General features: G+C 36.3%; 1 protein-coding gene across 1 annotated transcript in view; it reads left to right on the top strand.

Moving 5' to 3' along the window:
- Positions 1–1,696: 1,696 nt before the first annotated feature.
- The window catches only part of TTC17 (tetratricopeptide repeat domain 17), a 120,209-nt gene continuing 105,829 nt past the window's right edge, over positions 1,697–16,076 (top strand). Inside the window, exons 1-9 of the mRNA XM_021719512.1 lie at positions 1,697–1,790; positions 5,453–5,622; positions 6,411–6,522; positions 6,748–6,879; positions 10,734–10,843; positions 11,405–11,549; positions 11,982–12,121; positions 13,805–13,965; positions 15,853–15,965. Of these exons, the coding sequence (XP_021575187.1) occupies positions 1,713–1,790; positions 5,453–5,622; positions 6,411–6,522; positions 6,748–6,879; positions 10,734–10,843; positions 11,405–11,549; positions 11,982–12,121; positions 13,805–13,965; positions 15,853–15,965 (1,161 nt within the window). The 5' untranslated portion in view covers positions 1,697–1,712. The remainder of the gene's footprint in view (positions 1,791–5,452; positions 5,623–6,410; positions 6,523–6,747; positions 6,880–10,733; positions 10,844–11,404; positions 11,550–11,981; positions 12,122–13,804; positions 13,966–15,852; positions 15,966–16,076) is intronic.

The raw sequence follows: 16,076 nt of genomic DNA, 5'->3' as shown, positions 1-16,076 counted from the left end.
CTAGTAATGGTTTAATATAAAAGTAAGATTATACTTTATAAATAGTTCCCTAATGTAAATCTTCATTTATCTCATTTTTTATTCTTCCTGCATTCTTTTATTCTTCCCCAAGTATCAGGTAAACAGACGGGTTAGGTATTTGGGAATTGGAATGTCACACTGCCACAATTCCTTTCCCTTCACCCCATTTTTTTTAAAAATTAGAGTTTCACTTTGTCCTACAGGTTTGAATGCAGTGGCATGATCACTGACACCGCAACCTCGACCTACTAGGCTCAGACGATTCTTCTGCTTCAGCCTTCCAAGTAACTGAAACTACAGGCACTCATCACCTTGACCGACTAATTTTTTTATTTTTTGCAGGGATGAGGTCTTGCCTGGTTTCCTAGGCTGGTCTCGAACCCTTGCCTCAGCCTCCCAAAGTACTGGAATTATAAGTGTGAACTATGGTGCCCGGTCCCAATTTTTCTTTTAAAGACCTTTAAAAAAAAATACTTTTAGAGTCCTGTACTAAATAACTACTTCTTGAGGTCTGGACAAAGTGGTAAAGTAAGCAGACTTTCTTTGACTTCCTTATATAAAGCTCTTTTACATTCTGGTCACTGGCTATAGCTTTTACTTTTTCTCCTGTATCCCATTCCATTGGACAGTGAAGTCTCTTCATTCCTTTGTTGATGGATTTAGGTTGTTTCTAATTTTCTTTTTTCAGCTAAAAATGTTGTATTGAGCATCTTTATACATATATTTGCCTGCCTGTTTAAGAGTATCTACAGGATAGCTTCCTAGAATTTGTTTTGCTAAGACAAACGTTATGTACTTTTAACATTTTGATATATGTTATCAAATGATGCTTTGAACAATAAGAACAGCATTTTGGGAGGCGGAGGTGAGAGGACTGCCTGAGCCCAGGGTTTCAAGATCAGCCTGGGCAACTTGGTGAGAGCGCGAGTCTACAATAAATTAAAAAAAAAAAAAAAAAACTAGCCCAGGCATGGTGGTACACGTTTTGTGGTTCCAGCTACTTGGAAGTCTGAAGTGAAAGGATTGCCTGAGCCCAGCAAGTCAAGGCTGCAGTGGCTGTGAGTGTGCCCTGCACTCCAACCTAGGCAACAGAGTGAGACTCCAACTTAAAAAAAAAAAACAAAAAACAACAAATTTATAAGCCTGCTGCCAGTATATGAGCTTCATTTTTCCTACATTTTCAATGGCATAGTCACTTGATTGATCCAGAGAACATGAGCTATAAAGTAATAAATCCCAAGGTTAGTTTATATTATCTTTGATTTATGACTTACAAAAATAGACTTTTAATATTTTCCTTTTGTTTCCAAGCCTATTCAGTTATGAAATGTGCTATCAAAACAAGGCAATCCTTTTGTTGTTGTTGCTATTACAGGCATGAAGCATCTTTCAAGGAAGTTACTTTCTCATTTATTGCCAAGTACTTCTCTCCTTGAATATTTTTTATATGACCTGCCAAGTCAGAATATTTACCTCGAATGCTTGCTCTTTTAACTTGGAGTTCCCTTTGCTAAAATTTACATATGATCACTTTGAAATACCTCTAAGTTTTACTGAGCAACTAACACTGATTATAATGGTGATTGACCCATAATTTAAATCATAATACAGGCAACTTTATTAATCCAAACAAACAGTGAAATCTGAGCTTTATTTACTTTTCACTTGCTTGCTTGCAGGTGGATTCGCCAATGAACTTGAAGCATCCTCATGACTTAGTCATATTAATGAGACAAGAAACAACAGTTAACTACCTCAAAGAATTAGAGGTGAGGCAAGTGGTAATGGGAAATGTGACTGAAACTTGTTGCATTTCACAGGAGCTATTGTGTTCAAAGGAAAGCTAAAGCATATTATTTCATAAGCCTGATTCTTCTGACTTTTGTAGAAATATACTACCTTTAGATCATGTTTTTTTTAATCCTCCCTTCAAAGTGATATTTGACTAATAGTAAGAGAAACAGACTACCTTACCCAGGGTATATGCCTGCCTCTTAACTCACTCATGTTTAAACCAAATTTCTATGTTTAAGTTTTTTCACCAAATATGAAGAGGATATCATCTCTGAGGATAGTTTAAAAAGAAGAATATGAAAGGGGAGAAAGGTTTCAATAGCCTAAAAGTGTGATTTTTGTGCATTCCTAAGAAGTAAAAAGTAAGGTCTTTCTTCCTATTATGTCTTCTTATGGTTGAGGCGAAAACACTTTGTACTTGAAAACTTGAAACTTATTAATTCTAATAAAATCTGACCTTTTTGCTTAATAGACAAATAAAGCAGCAATTTTACCTTTCTTTATCATTAATTTCCATAAACTGGGTATTGCTTCAGAGCAAACAGTATTTATTACTTGAAAAACTGGTTTTTTTTTCTTATGAAATCTCTGCTTGAAAGTTACAGTATAGATTGAACCCAAATTTTAAGGAAACTATAAGTCATAGAAAGAGTAAACCAAATTGCAAAATGAGAGTTAGGAAATTATTGGGATAATAAGAATAGAGTCAGCATACTTGAGAGCTACAAGGAATCATTTTAGAGGTGAAGAAACAATTAGACCTAAAAACATGTATTGCCAGAGTTTACAAAGATACGGCAGGATCAGAAACAAAACCCATATCTCTGGACTTAAAAGCTGTCTCACCTGTTAAACCAGGTTTGCATTTATCTGCTTTATGTAAAAGCCCCAAATTTTACTGGTACATTTATCAACATATGTATGTCTATAAGTAGTTATATACTTTTAAGCTCTGCATAGGTAGTAGTATATTTAGAATATTTATAAAACTCGAACACTTCAACATTTTAAAAATAGCCTCTCACCTTTTTCCTACTGGTTTTATCACTTAAATTTAGATATGTTGATTTTTATCAATACCAATAATTTGATAATGGATATATTCGTAGTGCTTCATGCTTGGAAGCATGGAAGCATGGTCTGTTTTTATTTAAACACAGTGTTCAGAAAGATGCAATAGTGCAGAAAATAGTTTTTATTTTCAGATACATAAGCACATTATATGTATTTATTGTTGTCTCTTTTTTAGAAGACAGTGTGAAATAAAGAGAAGGAGCTTTAGATTAAAGGATATATAGGGAAAATGTCATTTCTGAAGTCACTGAAAATGAAATGAAAAACATTTACTCCACCAATTTGTGATTAAGGTAGTGTGGGAGTTCATGCTTAGTATACACCTTCTGCTTCATATACACAGCACTGACAGTTAATATATAGAAATAAAAATCAAAATAAAATGTAGCCAGGTTTAAAAGCAATATAAGCATCTCCATGAGCCGGAAATGGTGGACAGAAATACTAAATTGGGAATGTGTCCAAAGCTATAGCTGTTGGGCTCCAAGGAACAATTGTGGTGTCTGGTGTTCGGCTCTGTGGAGTTAAGGGAACTGATAATATTCCACACAAAATGTAGGGACAGAACTAGGCTTACTGCTGGAAGACTGGGGTAGATCCATTCTGGTCATAGAGTCTAGCAAAAACACAGCTGAAAGACAAGCCAAAACCTGATGACTAGAAAAGAACCAAATCATCTATAGTCCAGCAATTGCATCTTCAACTTCCTGAGTGTCATTTTAGTATAGGATATTACTTTGGGGTAGAAATTTCAAACCAAAATTGTAAGATCTGGTTCTGGACTTGAGACCTGGGTAGAACCTGGAAACAACCACAAAAATGATTAGAATGGTCATGGAGTGATTGGAAAGAAAGAGGCAGACAGAGATGGAGAGTATGAGGGAACACTCCAGGAACCCCAAATCTTGGATTTTTGACCCAAATGACTGCAAGGATGAAGTTAATATTAGCTGAGATAGAGAAGACTGAAGGAGGTACAGGATGGGGGAGGAGTTTAGCTTTAATATGTTAAGTTTGAGATGCCTATTAGGCATCCAGGAACAGGCATCAAGTAAGGAGTTGGTTCTTCCGAGTGTGAACTCAAGGGAAAAAGTCCAGGCTGAAGATTTAAATTTGATAGTCATTGACAGAGTTAAAGACATGGACTAGATAAAACAGTTTATCTGCCAAGTAGTGACAACTAAATGGACTTCCTGGCTATCAAGATAATGGAGGAATAGTCTCACAGTTCTTCGGAAATCAGTCATACTTAAATTTTATATCCTTTTAAACTATCATTCAAGAATGAGAATGAGGACAAAGTAAAGATCTTTTCTGACAAAGACAGCTTACTACACATACCCTCACTTCACTTGGGGAAAAAAAAGCATTAAGGATATATTGATCTTTGTCTTTCTGTATCTTATTTAAAATATTGAGTAGAGGTCCGTAGGCTTCATCAGAATGTCAAAGAAGTCCATGACACAAAAAGATTACCCTGGATCATGCTGTCAATATTCAGGAAATACAGAAGACAGAGAAATTTTGGAGTTACAGTCAGCAAATTTCTATAGTGTGGAAAAACTCTGCAGAACAAATAACCCAATATCTTTAACAAATAAATTACAAAGGGGGTAGAAATAGAGGGATAACCAGTAGGTGACAAGCCAGCCAGTTGCAGTGTGTGTGGACTGCATTGGATTCTGATTCAAACAAGCAGTATTTTAAACAGAGGGGCGAAACCATTGGGAGTTTGAACACAGACTGGATATTTTATATTAGGGAATGAATATGATATGATTGATATTAAGGAATTATGTGGTAATCTTTTAAAAACATAAGGAATATTTGCTGATGAAAAACTTAACCAAAAAGAACAATAAAAGTAAGGGCAAGCACTAAAATAATAGAAATGCCATCTATAGTTTCCAAACCTACAAATAAAGAGAGGATGCAGGAAAAAGGGAAGAAGTGTAGAAAGTGTTATCCACACATGGCAGGCAGGAAAGAGAAAAAAAAGCAAAGAGAAAGAATGATAAACATACAATCCAAAACAATATGGTAAAAATAAATCCAAATAGACTAGTAATCACAACAACTATACACAGATTAAACTTGTTAATTAAACATTACCGTATGATAGATATATGTTATCCCTGTGTATTTTTGAAAAAAATTTATACTTTACAAGTGTCAGAAATTCACCTGGAAGACACAGGTGGCCGTAGTATCTTGCTCTGTATCTTGAAGGACTGAAACAACTTGTTGGGTTTGGACAATTCAAGGAAGTTTTCATTGCAGAGCCGTTCTGTGCCAGGAAAATTAAGTTGGTAGATGTGCCCAAAAGGGTACTCCAAAATAATATGAAGGCTCTCATGTGCTAATATAATAAATGTCGTATTCTGTTTCTGAATGTGGACATCTTTTTAGAGAAGCTTACGTATGTTGACCAACTAAGGGCATTTTCTTTCCTTCATAGAGAATTCTCTGACTTCTTCAACTCATTAAATTCTTCATTCTCTTCAGTGGTAATTGGACTGAAATATTAGAAGAATCCATTTTATTCTTATTTTCTTCTCAACAGAAACAATTAGTTGCTCAAAAAATCCACATAGAAGAGAATGAAGACAGAGACACAGGACTGGAACAGAGACATAATAAAGAAGATCCAGACTGCATCAGAGCCAAGGTGCCCTTAGGGGACCTGGATCTGTATGATGGTACATACATAACTTTGGAGAGCAAAGACATCAGGTAAAGAATTTCATTCTTTCCAAAAATGAAATTGTTTTTTCAACAGACCTTTTCTCACATCAGTAAGAAATTGTTTCTGTAATAAAATAAAGCTTCAATCACGGATTGTCTTTTGGAACTTCAAAGTTCAAAATATATACTACATGAATAATTCTTACAAATTAATTAAAAATATTTAACATTACATTAGAAAGTCGAACAACTTATAGTAAAAAAAAAAACTACAAATGATCAAAAAAATGTGGAAAAAGTATCAGAAATTATCCAGTAAGTACAAATTAAAACATAATTTTTATCTACCAAGTGAGAAAAAATATCCGAAAATCAGTAACTGGTAAATAGCCAGAGAGACTGTCAGTAGGAATGTAAATTGTTTAACATTTCTAGAAATACTTTAGCAGTTATATTCATTTTTTAAAAGTCTACAATCTTGGCCATGCTTCTGTGTAAGCTCTGCCTCCCTCCCCAATCTGGCAGAGGTAAATCCCCCTTTTCTCTTTCTCTCTCTAATCTACTTTCTAAATAAACTACATTTTCCAACCTAAAAAAAAAAAGTACACGATCTTAACTTTCTATGACCTTCCTACTATTTTCCCTGTAATTCTTGACTTACCCCTTGCATTTGAACTCCTCAAATATTTGACTCTGAAGGCCAGCTATGTGAAAAGGTGTGGATATTGACTAATTGGTTGTAAAGTTGAGATGCTATGAAAAGATGGGAACATTTTGACACTTATTAATATATTGTTTGTTAGCCCTTTCATTCATTCATTGCTTCTTGATTTTAGCCCTGAAGATTATATAGACACAGAATCTCCTGTCCCTACAGACCCTGAGCAACCTGATTGTACTAAAATTCTAGAACTTCCATATAGTATACATGCTTTTCAGCATTTGCGCGTAAGTAGAGAATTTTAGAATTTTTTTTTGCATTTTTTTCTTTCATTTGATCTCTTGTTTATAAAAGCTGTTTCTTTCTTCTTTTTTTCCAAGCAACTTTACAAGTTTACAAACGTCTTCTAGTTCTTAAAATTTATTCAAAATAAGTGTTACAAAATACTGAAGTACTTGTGATCTTTTATCAACTTTGACTATATTTTTTTCAATCATTTTTCTTCTCTTCAGGGTGTACAAGAGAGAGTTAATCTTTCTGCACCTCTGTTACCTAAAGAAGATCCGATCTTCACTTATTTATCTAAACGGTTAGGAAGGAGTATAGATGATATAGGTCACCTCATTCATGAAGGCTTGCAGAAGGTAAGTCATCAATGACTTGAAGAACTAGGAAGCTCTCTGTAAACAAGATATTTTTCTCTCAGAAAATATCTGCCTCACTTGTTTTTGTCTAAGGTATGATTTAAAATTACAATTGCATTGGTATAAATTGTATAATTCAACACTAAAGAGAAACATAAATAAACTAGTCTCCTTTATCAGAAGAGATGCTGAAAAGTTTTATTAAATTCATTTATGAAAAAACATTATAAACTACTATAAGCAACAAGAGTTATAGGCTAGATTATTGAGTGCAGAAGCACATTTCATTTTTTAATGTCGTTGTTATATCTATACACAATATATTATCACTGTTCTGTGAACCAAAAAAGAATCTCTACCAGCAATAAAATCTTCTGTAATTTTCTTTTCTTTTCTTTTCTTTTTTTTTTTTTTTGTGAGTTGAAGTCTCACTCTGTTGCCCAGACTGGAGTGCAGTGGCCCCCCCAGCCACCGCAGCCTCAACCTGCTGGGCTCTGGCGATCCTTCCGCCTCAGCCTTCCAAGTAGCTGGAATTACAGGCGCACGCTACCACGCCCGGCTCATTTTTGACTTATTGTAGAGATGAGGTCTCGCCACGTTGCCCAGGCGGGTCTTGAACCCACGGGCTCAGGCAATTCACTCACCTCAGCCTCCCAGAGCACAGGACTACAGGCTGAGCCACCAAGCCCAGCCTATAATTTTCTTCTATGGAAATATCTACTTTAAAAAAAATGAAATAGGGAATTATGTAACAGGACCCAAGAATTTAAATGTATCATTCAGGATAACATGTGAGAATTTAGAAAATGGTTTTTGCTCTTCTCTGTGCCTAAGGAGTATCATAAAATGCAGGTAGTTTCTAACAGTATTAATTACAGTGATATAAAATAAGGTGTATAATTGCAACATTTGTATAAAGTTTATTCAAATACATGACTGCATGTCAAGAAAGGAATTTTTGGATAAAAGTAAGAAAATAGTTTTACTTTCAAATGCATTATATGATTATTTTTGTAGCTAAGTTACCATCTTCATCTTGTTTTTCTGAAGGTAATGTAAAGCATTTGCATTCCCAGAACTTGATGAGTAATAGGGGAAAACTGGTCCAGCATTTTACAATATCCTTCAGAGGATGGTTAGTTGAGAGTAGACCATAGTGGTAAGTGTTCCATAGAAAATTAAAATAGAAGGTAACTGGGTGGCTGCTTTAGATCGAGCGGTTGGGGTTAACCTTTCTGGAATGGTGCAATTTAAGCTGACACTGAATGACAAGAAGGAACCAAAATTCAAAGATCAGGGATGAGCATTCTAGGCCAAAGCAAAGGTCCTAAAGACTGAATGAGCTCAGATGGTATGCTAGTCTGCTCAGGCTGCCATTACAGCATACCACTCTGGATCATTTCTACTCAAAGCACTTCTGAGGACAAATGTGCGGGGATTCTCCTCAAACAAACCAGTTCTCCAATTTTCCCCACACTAACTGGGTGTTGTGCAATTCAGTGCAGTTCTGCCACTAACTGTCTATAGTTAGCATAGAACTTGCAGGTTAAAGGCTCAGTCCCACAAGCCTGCCCCCACTTCAGATGCCGATCGCAAGTCAAGATCATTGGCCAACTGGCTGTAAAGTCGAGAAGTTCCCACAATCCCCTCTCAAGTTTGATATTTGCTAGAACAACTCACTAAACTCAGAAAAGCACGTTACCTACTATTACAGTTTTATTATAAAGGATACAAAGGCTTCAACTTAAGAATTTTGGGGAGATACGAACATTCTGTCCGAACAGGTGGCATGTGTCCAAATTCAGGTCAGTATAGCTGAGGCCTAGTGGGCAAGAGGGAGGAAGACAGGGTTGAAGCCATAGAAGTAAGTCGGCACCAAACTAGGCAGGGCTCTGTAGAGTGAGGACTCTGGATCTTATTCCAAGGGTGCTAGGAAGCTGGAGCAGAGGAGCAATGTAATGCAATTAATATTTTTTAAAGATCACTCTAATTACTGTATGGAAAAGTCACTAAAAGGTGACCAAAACCGGAATAGAGAGACTAGTTAGAAAGAAGGCTGTTGCAATGGTTCAAAAGAGAGATGAACATGGTTTGCACTAGAAATGGGTAGTAGGGAAAATGGAAAGACTTGAACTATTTCAGGGTATGTTTAGGAATTTAGAAACTGATGAGTTAGATGTGGGGAGTGAGAACAAAAGAAGAATCAGAGATAATGTCTAAATTTTTGACTGGAGCAACTTGAAGGAGGAGTAGGCTTGTGGTAGGAGAAGAGAAAATAGAGTTCTGTCTTGGCCATGTCAAATCTGAAATGTGTATGAATCTGGAATTCCAGAGGGAGTTGGAGCTGGGATATGGATCTGCTCATAATGCTGACGCCTTTCCTCGCATCACTCAGAAAGCACACACTTGAAGATGGACTCCTAAGTGTGACTATTGCAAGATTGTATTTATTGTTGTAAACTTTTTTTTTTAACGTAGGATTTATTAAGAAGACAGAAAGCTCCCACAAGTGGGAGAGGACCTGAAAGAAGTTGCCCTATTATTGTAAACTTAAAAATAAATGTTTTAAACTATTCTAACTAAATTTAGACAATTTTAGCTATATATAAAATCTTTTAAAAATAGTTAATAATTAGCACTTGTTTAAAAATCAGACTTATAAAAATCTAAAAGAGAAAGTGGAATTAATAACTTCAAGGCTTTTTTTTGTACTATATTCTTTTGGATTTTTATTTTTATATATCTTGATAGTTAGAACTTAATTATTCCCAAAGGATACATTTTTATAGTGGAATTGTGGGAGTCAAAGGGTAATTGCATTTTTGAGGCTTTTTTACATATTTATTGTCAAATTGTTCCCTCGAAATGCTACAGTAACTTAACTTTTCTTCAGTTGATATCTGAAATTACTATCAAGTGTAGCTAACAGTAAGTATTGGCATTCTTTTTAATTTTTGCTAGTTTATAAAAAGAAAATTTGTATCTTTTAAATTGCTAGTTCTTTGTGAAGTTATACATTTCACATACTTCTTAGCTACTTTGTATTTTCAAATTGTCTCTTCCTGTTTTGACCCATAACTCTTGTTTTTCCTTTGTGTTTAAAGTTTTAAATGAGCTCTTTATATATTACAGATATTAAATCTTGGCTATCATATATATTGCAAGTATTTTCCCTAGTTTTGCTTAAACTTTATTTTTTTCTCAGAAATTTAAAACTTTCTCTACTTTTTACTTGGGTTTAAACATACTTACATTGAAATCCCAGACACAAAAGAGCAAGCCTATCTGAACTTCTGTTTAATTTGACTAAATCATACACTTAATATATACTAAAGATTTAGTTTTCAACAGCTTGAAGGTTTGAATTAGATTCTAAACACACAAGAAGATGGCAAATAAAACTTCATCTTTAGCAAAGCCTGTCATTCGTAAATTCACTCAAACATTACACAAATAGAAAACTGTAAAATGTTAATTACAGGAATTTCATGTTGGAGTCACTGACGTTTCTAAGTAGATTAGGTCTAAATTTTGAAAGACCTGAAATAGGGCCCAACAAGCTGTGGGCTTTTCATCTTTATTTCCCTCTTGGAATGATGCCCTGGAATCGAACAGTCTCTTTCTGAAGGTCATATCCTAGTGCACATGCTCACCTGATGATTTCAGGACTCTGTGACAGGTGTCGTGTCTTTGTACTTTGTGCTGTGCTTTTATCATTAGTCATTAGTCTTGCTTTTCCTTATCTTGAATTTCAGAAAAACCAGAGTTTTAAAGGTGCTCCTTTTGAGGCATTCTAAGTTCAAGAACATGTCTTGAGTTGTGTTTGATTGTCACCTTATTTGTTTAATCTCTAGAATTCTTCCTCATGGGTACTATATAATATGGCTTCATTTTACTGGAGAATAAAGAATAAGCCATATCAGGTAGTGGAGTGTGCCATGCGAGCACTTCACTTCTCTTCCAGGTAAGACTCCTCTTTTGGATCTGGTTTTTCTGATTTTTCCATATTTCTCAGGACTGTTAAAGAAACACTATGTAAGAAAACAGTAAGAAGTAGCACTGAATTATGGTGTTCTCCAGCCTGTTCAAAAAAATTAGTCTATCACACAGCAATCACAGATGTCAGAAAGTTTAGTGATAATTGTGTAGTATTCTTTTCATTTTCACTAAGGAAAAAATGCATAATGTAGATGTCCTATGATTCACCTGAGTCTTGAATGCAAAGAATGTGACTGGAGGAATTATCCTAAATTAAATTTAACTTTTCTTAAAGCAAATATAAGCCCTAAATACATTTTAAATTTAAAGATGCCTACCAGACCTTATTTTTGTGGCAAAATTGGACTATCCGATTAAGAATCATCTATAGTTTAAAAATGAAGCACTATAATTATCTTACGTTATTTTCTCCACTATAAGCATACTCAAAGTTGTTTTCCTAAATACAGTAACTTTGAATGTAATTTTTCCTTGTCAAGTAGTTATACATAACCGTGGCACTTAATCCTCGTGCTTCTTTCCTCAGGCACAATAAAGACATTGCCCTGGTCAATTTGGCAAACGTGCTACACAGAGCACACTTCTCTGCTGATGCTGCTGTCGTGGTCCATGCAGCCCTGGATGACAGTGACTTCTTCACCACCTATTACACTTTGGGAAATATATATGCAGTAAATACTACTTTTTGTTTCATGAGCCATACCAGTTGCCACTTTTTCTTTTTCCTCAAACAAATGTAACTTTTCCCCTCTTTTAGTCTGAATGATGGGAATGGAGAAATCAGGGGGAGGGAAACTCTTCAGCATAATAATGTATCATAATTGTTCTAGCCACTTGACAAAAAATAAAATTAAATTGATTGTAAATTTAAACTTCTACAGAGTACATATCTTAGGGATAGCAATGCCTTCCAACTAATCCTGCTTTAGTATGCCTTCATAGTGTTGAAATTTGGCCACTGATCAAAATAAGGTTCACTGTAGAGTAAAACAGGTGTGATCTCATAAATCATTAGGGAATTTGGACAGATGTACCCAGACCATGGCTAATGTTTCTTCCCTCTGTGTGTATGTGTGTGTGTGTGTTTGTTTTTGTCTCTTCAGATGCTTGGCGAGTACAACCACTCAGTGCTCTGTTATGACCATGCTTTGCAGGCCAAACCTGGGTTTGAGCAAGCTGTAAAGAGGAAACATGCTGTCCTATGCCAGCAAAAGCTTGAGCAGAAATTGGAGGCTCAACATAGGTAAAATTGGGAGAAAAAATTTCACTGAAGCACTGGCATCATAGAACCTTAGGTTAGATCTGTGGAAGGTAATCATCAGTGTTAATCTGGTCATTGGAATTAAGAAAGAAACCTCTTCTCTACTGCGAGTCCTATCCCTTTTTCCCGTGTCCTGGTGGTTTAGCACAATTCAGTGGTTGGGTAGAGGAATATCTTTAATAGCAGGGTTCCAGGAACTAGAAAATATTTGCAGTAAAAGCTGTCATTTAAATCTCTACATTTTTAACTGTTAATTTTATGAAGTCATATGAAGGTGGGGGGCTGCAGTATACTCAGTAATTCTGTCTTTATTTACATTTTTATTTCCAAGGAATACACGAAGTGTTAGTAAAATCACTTATACATGCAATATTTGACTTCTCCCCTTTGGTTTGTAAGGTTGGGCTGTTGCTATGTTAGTTAGTTGGCATTGAGGGACATTATAATCAAATAAGTTGTACAGTAATGGAATTCTGTTGTACTTGATCCTTGAAGTATACTTAATAAAATACATGTTTGATTCCATACGTAACAGGGTGAACTTCACATAACTCAGAATTATGTTGTTCATGTCTCAGAATTAGCCTTAATATTTTTAGTCTACTTTGGTTATTAAATAAAGATTTAGAACTCAAAAGTATAATATGGAAAAAAAAAAGAATGACATCTTTCTTGTTTATAACTGGCTTCTGTTGTACCTGATTAGAACGTGCCCTAGCTGAGCAATCTTCCAATACTATGCAATCTTCCAATATTATGCTCTTAACAACTGAACTGACTCTCTTAGACAATCTGTATAGCTCCTAAAATCTCTATGTTACCAGTGTAATAGGCAATAAGGTTTTTGTGATTAAATATCATCAGCAGCTGATTTACTGAAGTCAGGTAGTGGGATGTATTCCTTTCTCAGCATAGTTTTTGTGGTTTTTCCTAAAGACTGTAACCAACAAGCTAGAATATGAAAGCAAGATACCATGGTCCTAACTCTTAACCTTGTCTTTAGGCAGAATCAAATGAAAAAGTGAAAAGGAAGAAAGGATTCTAGAAAGGCTTTGAATGTTGGTGGATCTACTGCAAATTTTGTAGAGAGAAGTAGAGCTGTTAAATGTGTAATATACTTATTATTATATTTTGATATAATTTCCGTAGCACCTGAAAAGTGCAACATGCCATTTGATGTCAAGATAGTTGTATTGCCGGGCCCAGTGTCTTGTGCCCATAATCCTAGCTACTTGGGAAGCTGAGGCAGGAGGATGGAAACCAGCTACGTAGCATAGCAAGACCCCTGTCTCTAAAAAAAACAAAAATTGTTTGGGCATGGTGACATGTGCTTGTAGTCCCAGCTACTCAGGAGGCTGAGGCAGGAGGATCTCGTGAACCCAGTTTGGCCTAGGAGTAGGAGGCTGCAGTGAGCTATGATTGGATCACTATGATCAAGACCCCATCTCAAAAAAGAAAAAAAAGAGAGATCTGTATTTAAGAAAGAATCATGTTTATCTTTATGCCCTGTTATGTTCTTGAAGTGGTGGCATAAGTTTGCATGTTTGATAAAAGGAAAAGACCTAGTAATTATTGCTGAAAACCAAAAAAATCTATACATTTAGGGTGGGTTTTTAAAATTTATGATTTTAAAGCTCTTTTTCCTGGCATTAAAAAAATGTTAAGATCTCTCCAGCGAACACTGAATGAGTTAAAAGAGTATCAAAAGCAGCATGACCACTACCTGAGACAGCAGGAGATCTTAGAAAAACATAAGCTGATTCAAGAGGAACAAATCTTAAGAAATATCATTCATGAGACTCAGATGGCAAAAGAGGCACAATTAGGTGAGTAGCAACTCTGGGTCACAAGACAGGAAATTCACTTCTAGCATGCTTTACTTTCATCACTGTCTTGTAGCCTTAAAGTGGTTTGTAAGGTGTTATTTACAACTTTCTTGTATCTTTTGGGGTTTTTTTTTTTTGGTGCATCTCACAGACACATTAATTCATGCCACGAAGTATGGTACTTACACAAGTGTACAGTGATAGTCCATGTTCCCATCTAACGTGACCTGCTTAGATTTACGGGCAGCCTGATGTTTCATCTCTTGTCACTCCAAGCAGAGCTGGTTAGTGATGACCATGAGCAGGCACAGGAGCTTTCAAAGCTTTATCTCTTCTGACAGCACCCCTGATCTTACAATGGGGCTTATAGCCCCATTCCCAGCCAGGTCTCCCGGTAAGCTTCAGTATAGTAGGGCTTCGTGGGAATCCAGACTTTTTTTTTTTTTTTTTGAGTTGGAGTCTCACTCTGTCGCCCAGACTAGAGTGCAGTGGCTGCTGCCGGCCACCGCAGCCTTGACCTGCTGGGCTCTGGCGATCCTTCCGCTTCAGCCTTCCAAGTAGCTGGAACTACAGGTGCACGCTAACACGCCCGGCTAGGAATCCAGACATTTTAAATAATGCTCTGAAGCAGCTCAGCGCCGGACCAACGGCTCAGGCCGTACTCGATCCCACAGCCAACAACTCGGAAAGGTGAAATCTTTGGTTCGCCTTGCTTTTTAAAATTTGCATTTTGAAATAAAACCAAATCTTTTAGATCCTAGGAGTCTTAGCAGTTATTTGCCTTCTGTGGCCCCCATCGGTTTTTCTCCAACACTAATATGTTTACATTATATGGAGATCTTGTTAAAATGCAGATTCTGGTTCAGTAGTTCAGAGGTAGAGCCTGAGATTCTGCCTTCCCAACAAGCTTCCAGATGATGTCTGTTGCTGCTGGTCTAAAAGCTACACTGGGTAACAAGGCCTTACACCAAGCAAACATAAGCTAGACACAACCCAAGAAACAACACATCTATACTCTTTGGCTAACACTGGTAATGAGGCTAAACATTCTTTTTTGTTGTTGTTCTCTTAAAAACAAACACTATCTTAGAAGTAAGAGTTTAGTCTAGAATTTGTCTTAACCTGGGTCAGTACATTTGTTTCAGGGGCTTCTGAATTCTCCAAAATTATATGTAGAATTGTGTATGTGCACTTTTTTTTCCCTGGGAAAAGGGCAGCTTTTATTAAAGTCTGTTAAGCATCTGTGACGCCTCAAAATTTACCCACTGGTTTATGAGAACTTAGGTTGACAGGAGAGCAATGACTGGACTATGTCAGAATGTTTTGTTTCTGGTTAAACCCCAAGGCAGCAGAGCTGACAACTTGACACCAGTGAATAAATTAATAGACTCCCTTAAATCGCACCCTTTCCTCTGGTGAATGTGTTGGTCTAGAAAGTCTCTTAACCTTTGAGCCTTCGCTGTGACCCTTCATAGCTCACCTTACAACCCACCTAACAATGTACCTTTGCTAGTTTGAACATAAAGAGTGTTTGGTCCTTGGGATTACTTAGCGCTCAGCCTGTACTGAAATGTAACCAGAGCTCTTATATGTAAATCTGAAACAGACTTACAAAGTATATAAAGCAAAGGAAGTCGCTGATAGCTGTTTTACAGTCCTAGAATCTTATTGCCAGAAGAGACATCAGTGACCTCATGGAGCCCCTTTTCTTTGTAGATGAAGGAATGAGGACGCCTTCAGAATGATTTAGTTAACCATTAATGAGCATTCCTCTATGTGCTAGGCTCTGAGGGACACAGGGTTGAAACTAAGTGGCCTAGACTAAGAAAATCACATTGACATTACAGATCTTTCTCATCATTTGTGTAATTTCCTTTCTTATTCCAGGAAATCATCAGATATGCCGTCTGGTCAACCAGCAGCATAGTTTACATTGCCAGTGGGACCAGCCTGTGCGCTATCATCGTGGAGATATCTTTGAAAATGTTGACTATGTTCAGGTCTTTATCTTGGTGTCTTCTAGTTCTTAGAAACTTTTGCGTTTCTGAAAGTAATGTCATGCTTTTTCCCCTTGATTTTTAAAATGTATTCCACCCCTAAAACTTGTGACT

The sequence above is a fragment of the Carlito syrichta genome, unplaced genomic scaffold (assembly GCF_000164805.1).
Source record: "Carlito syrichta isolate Samal-C Ts95f unplaced genomic scaffold, Tarsius_syrichta-2.0.1 Scaffold314782, whole genome shotgun sequence".
Classification (NCBI taxonomy): Eukaryota; Metazoa; Chordata; class Mammalia; order Primates; family Tarsiidae; genus Carlito; species Carlito syrichta.
Note: the sequence above shows the minus strand (reverse complement) of the source record. Positions and strands in the feature narration are given on the sequence as shown.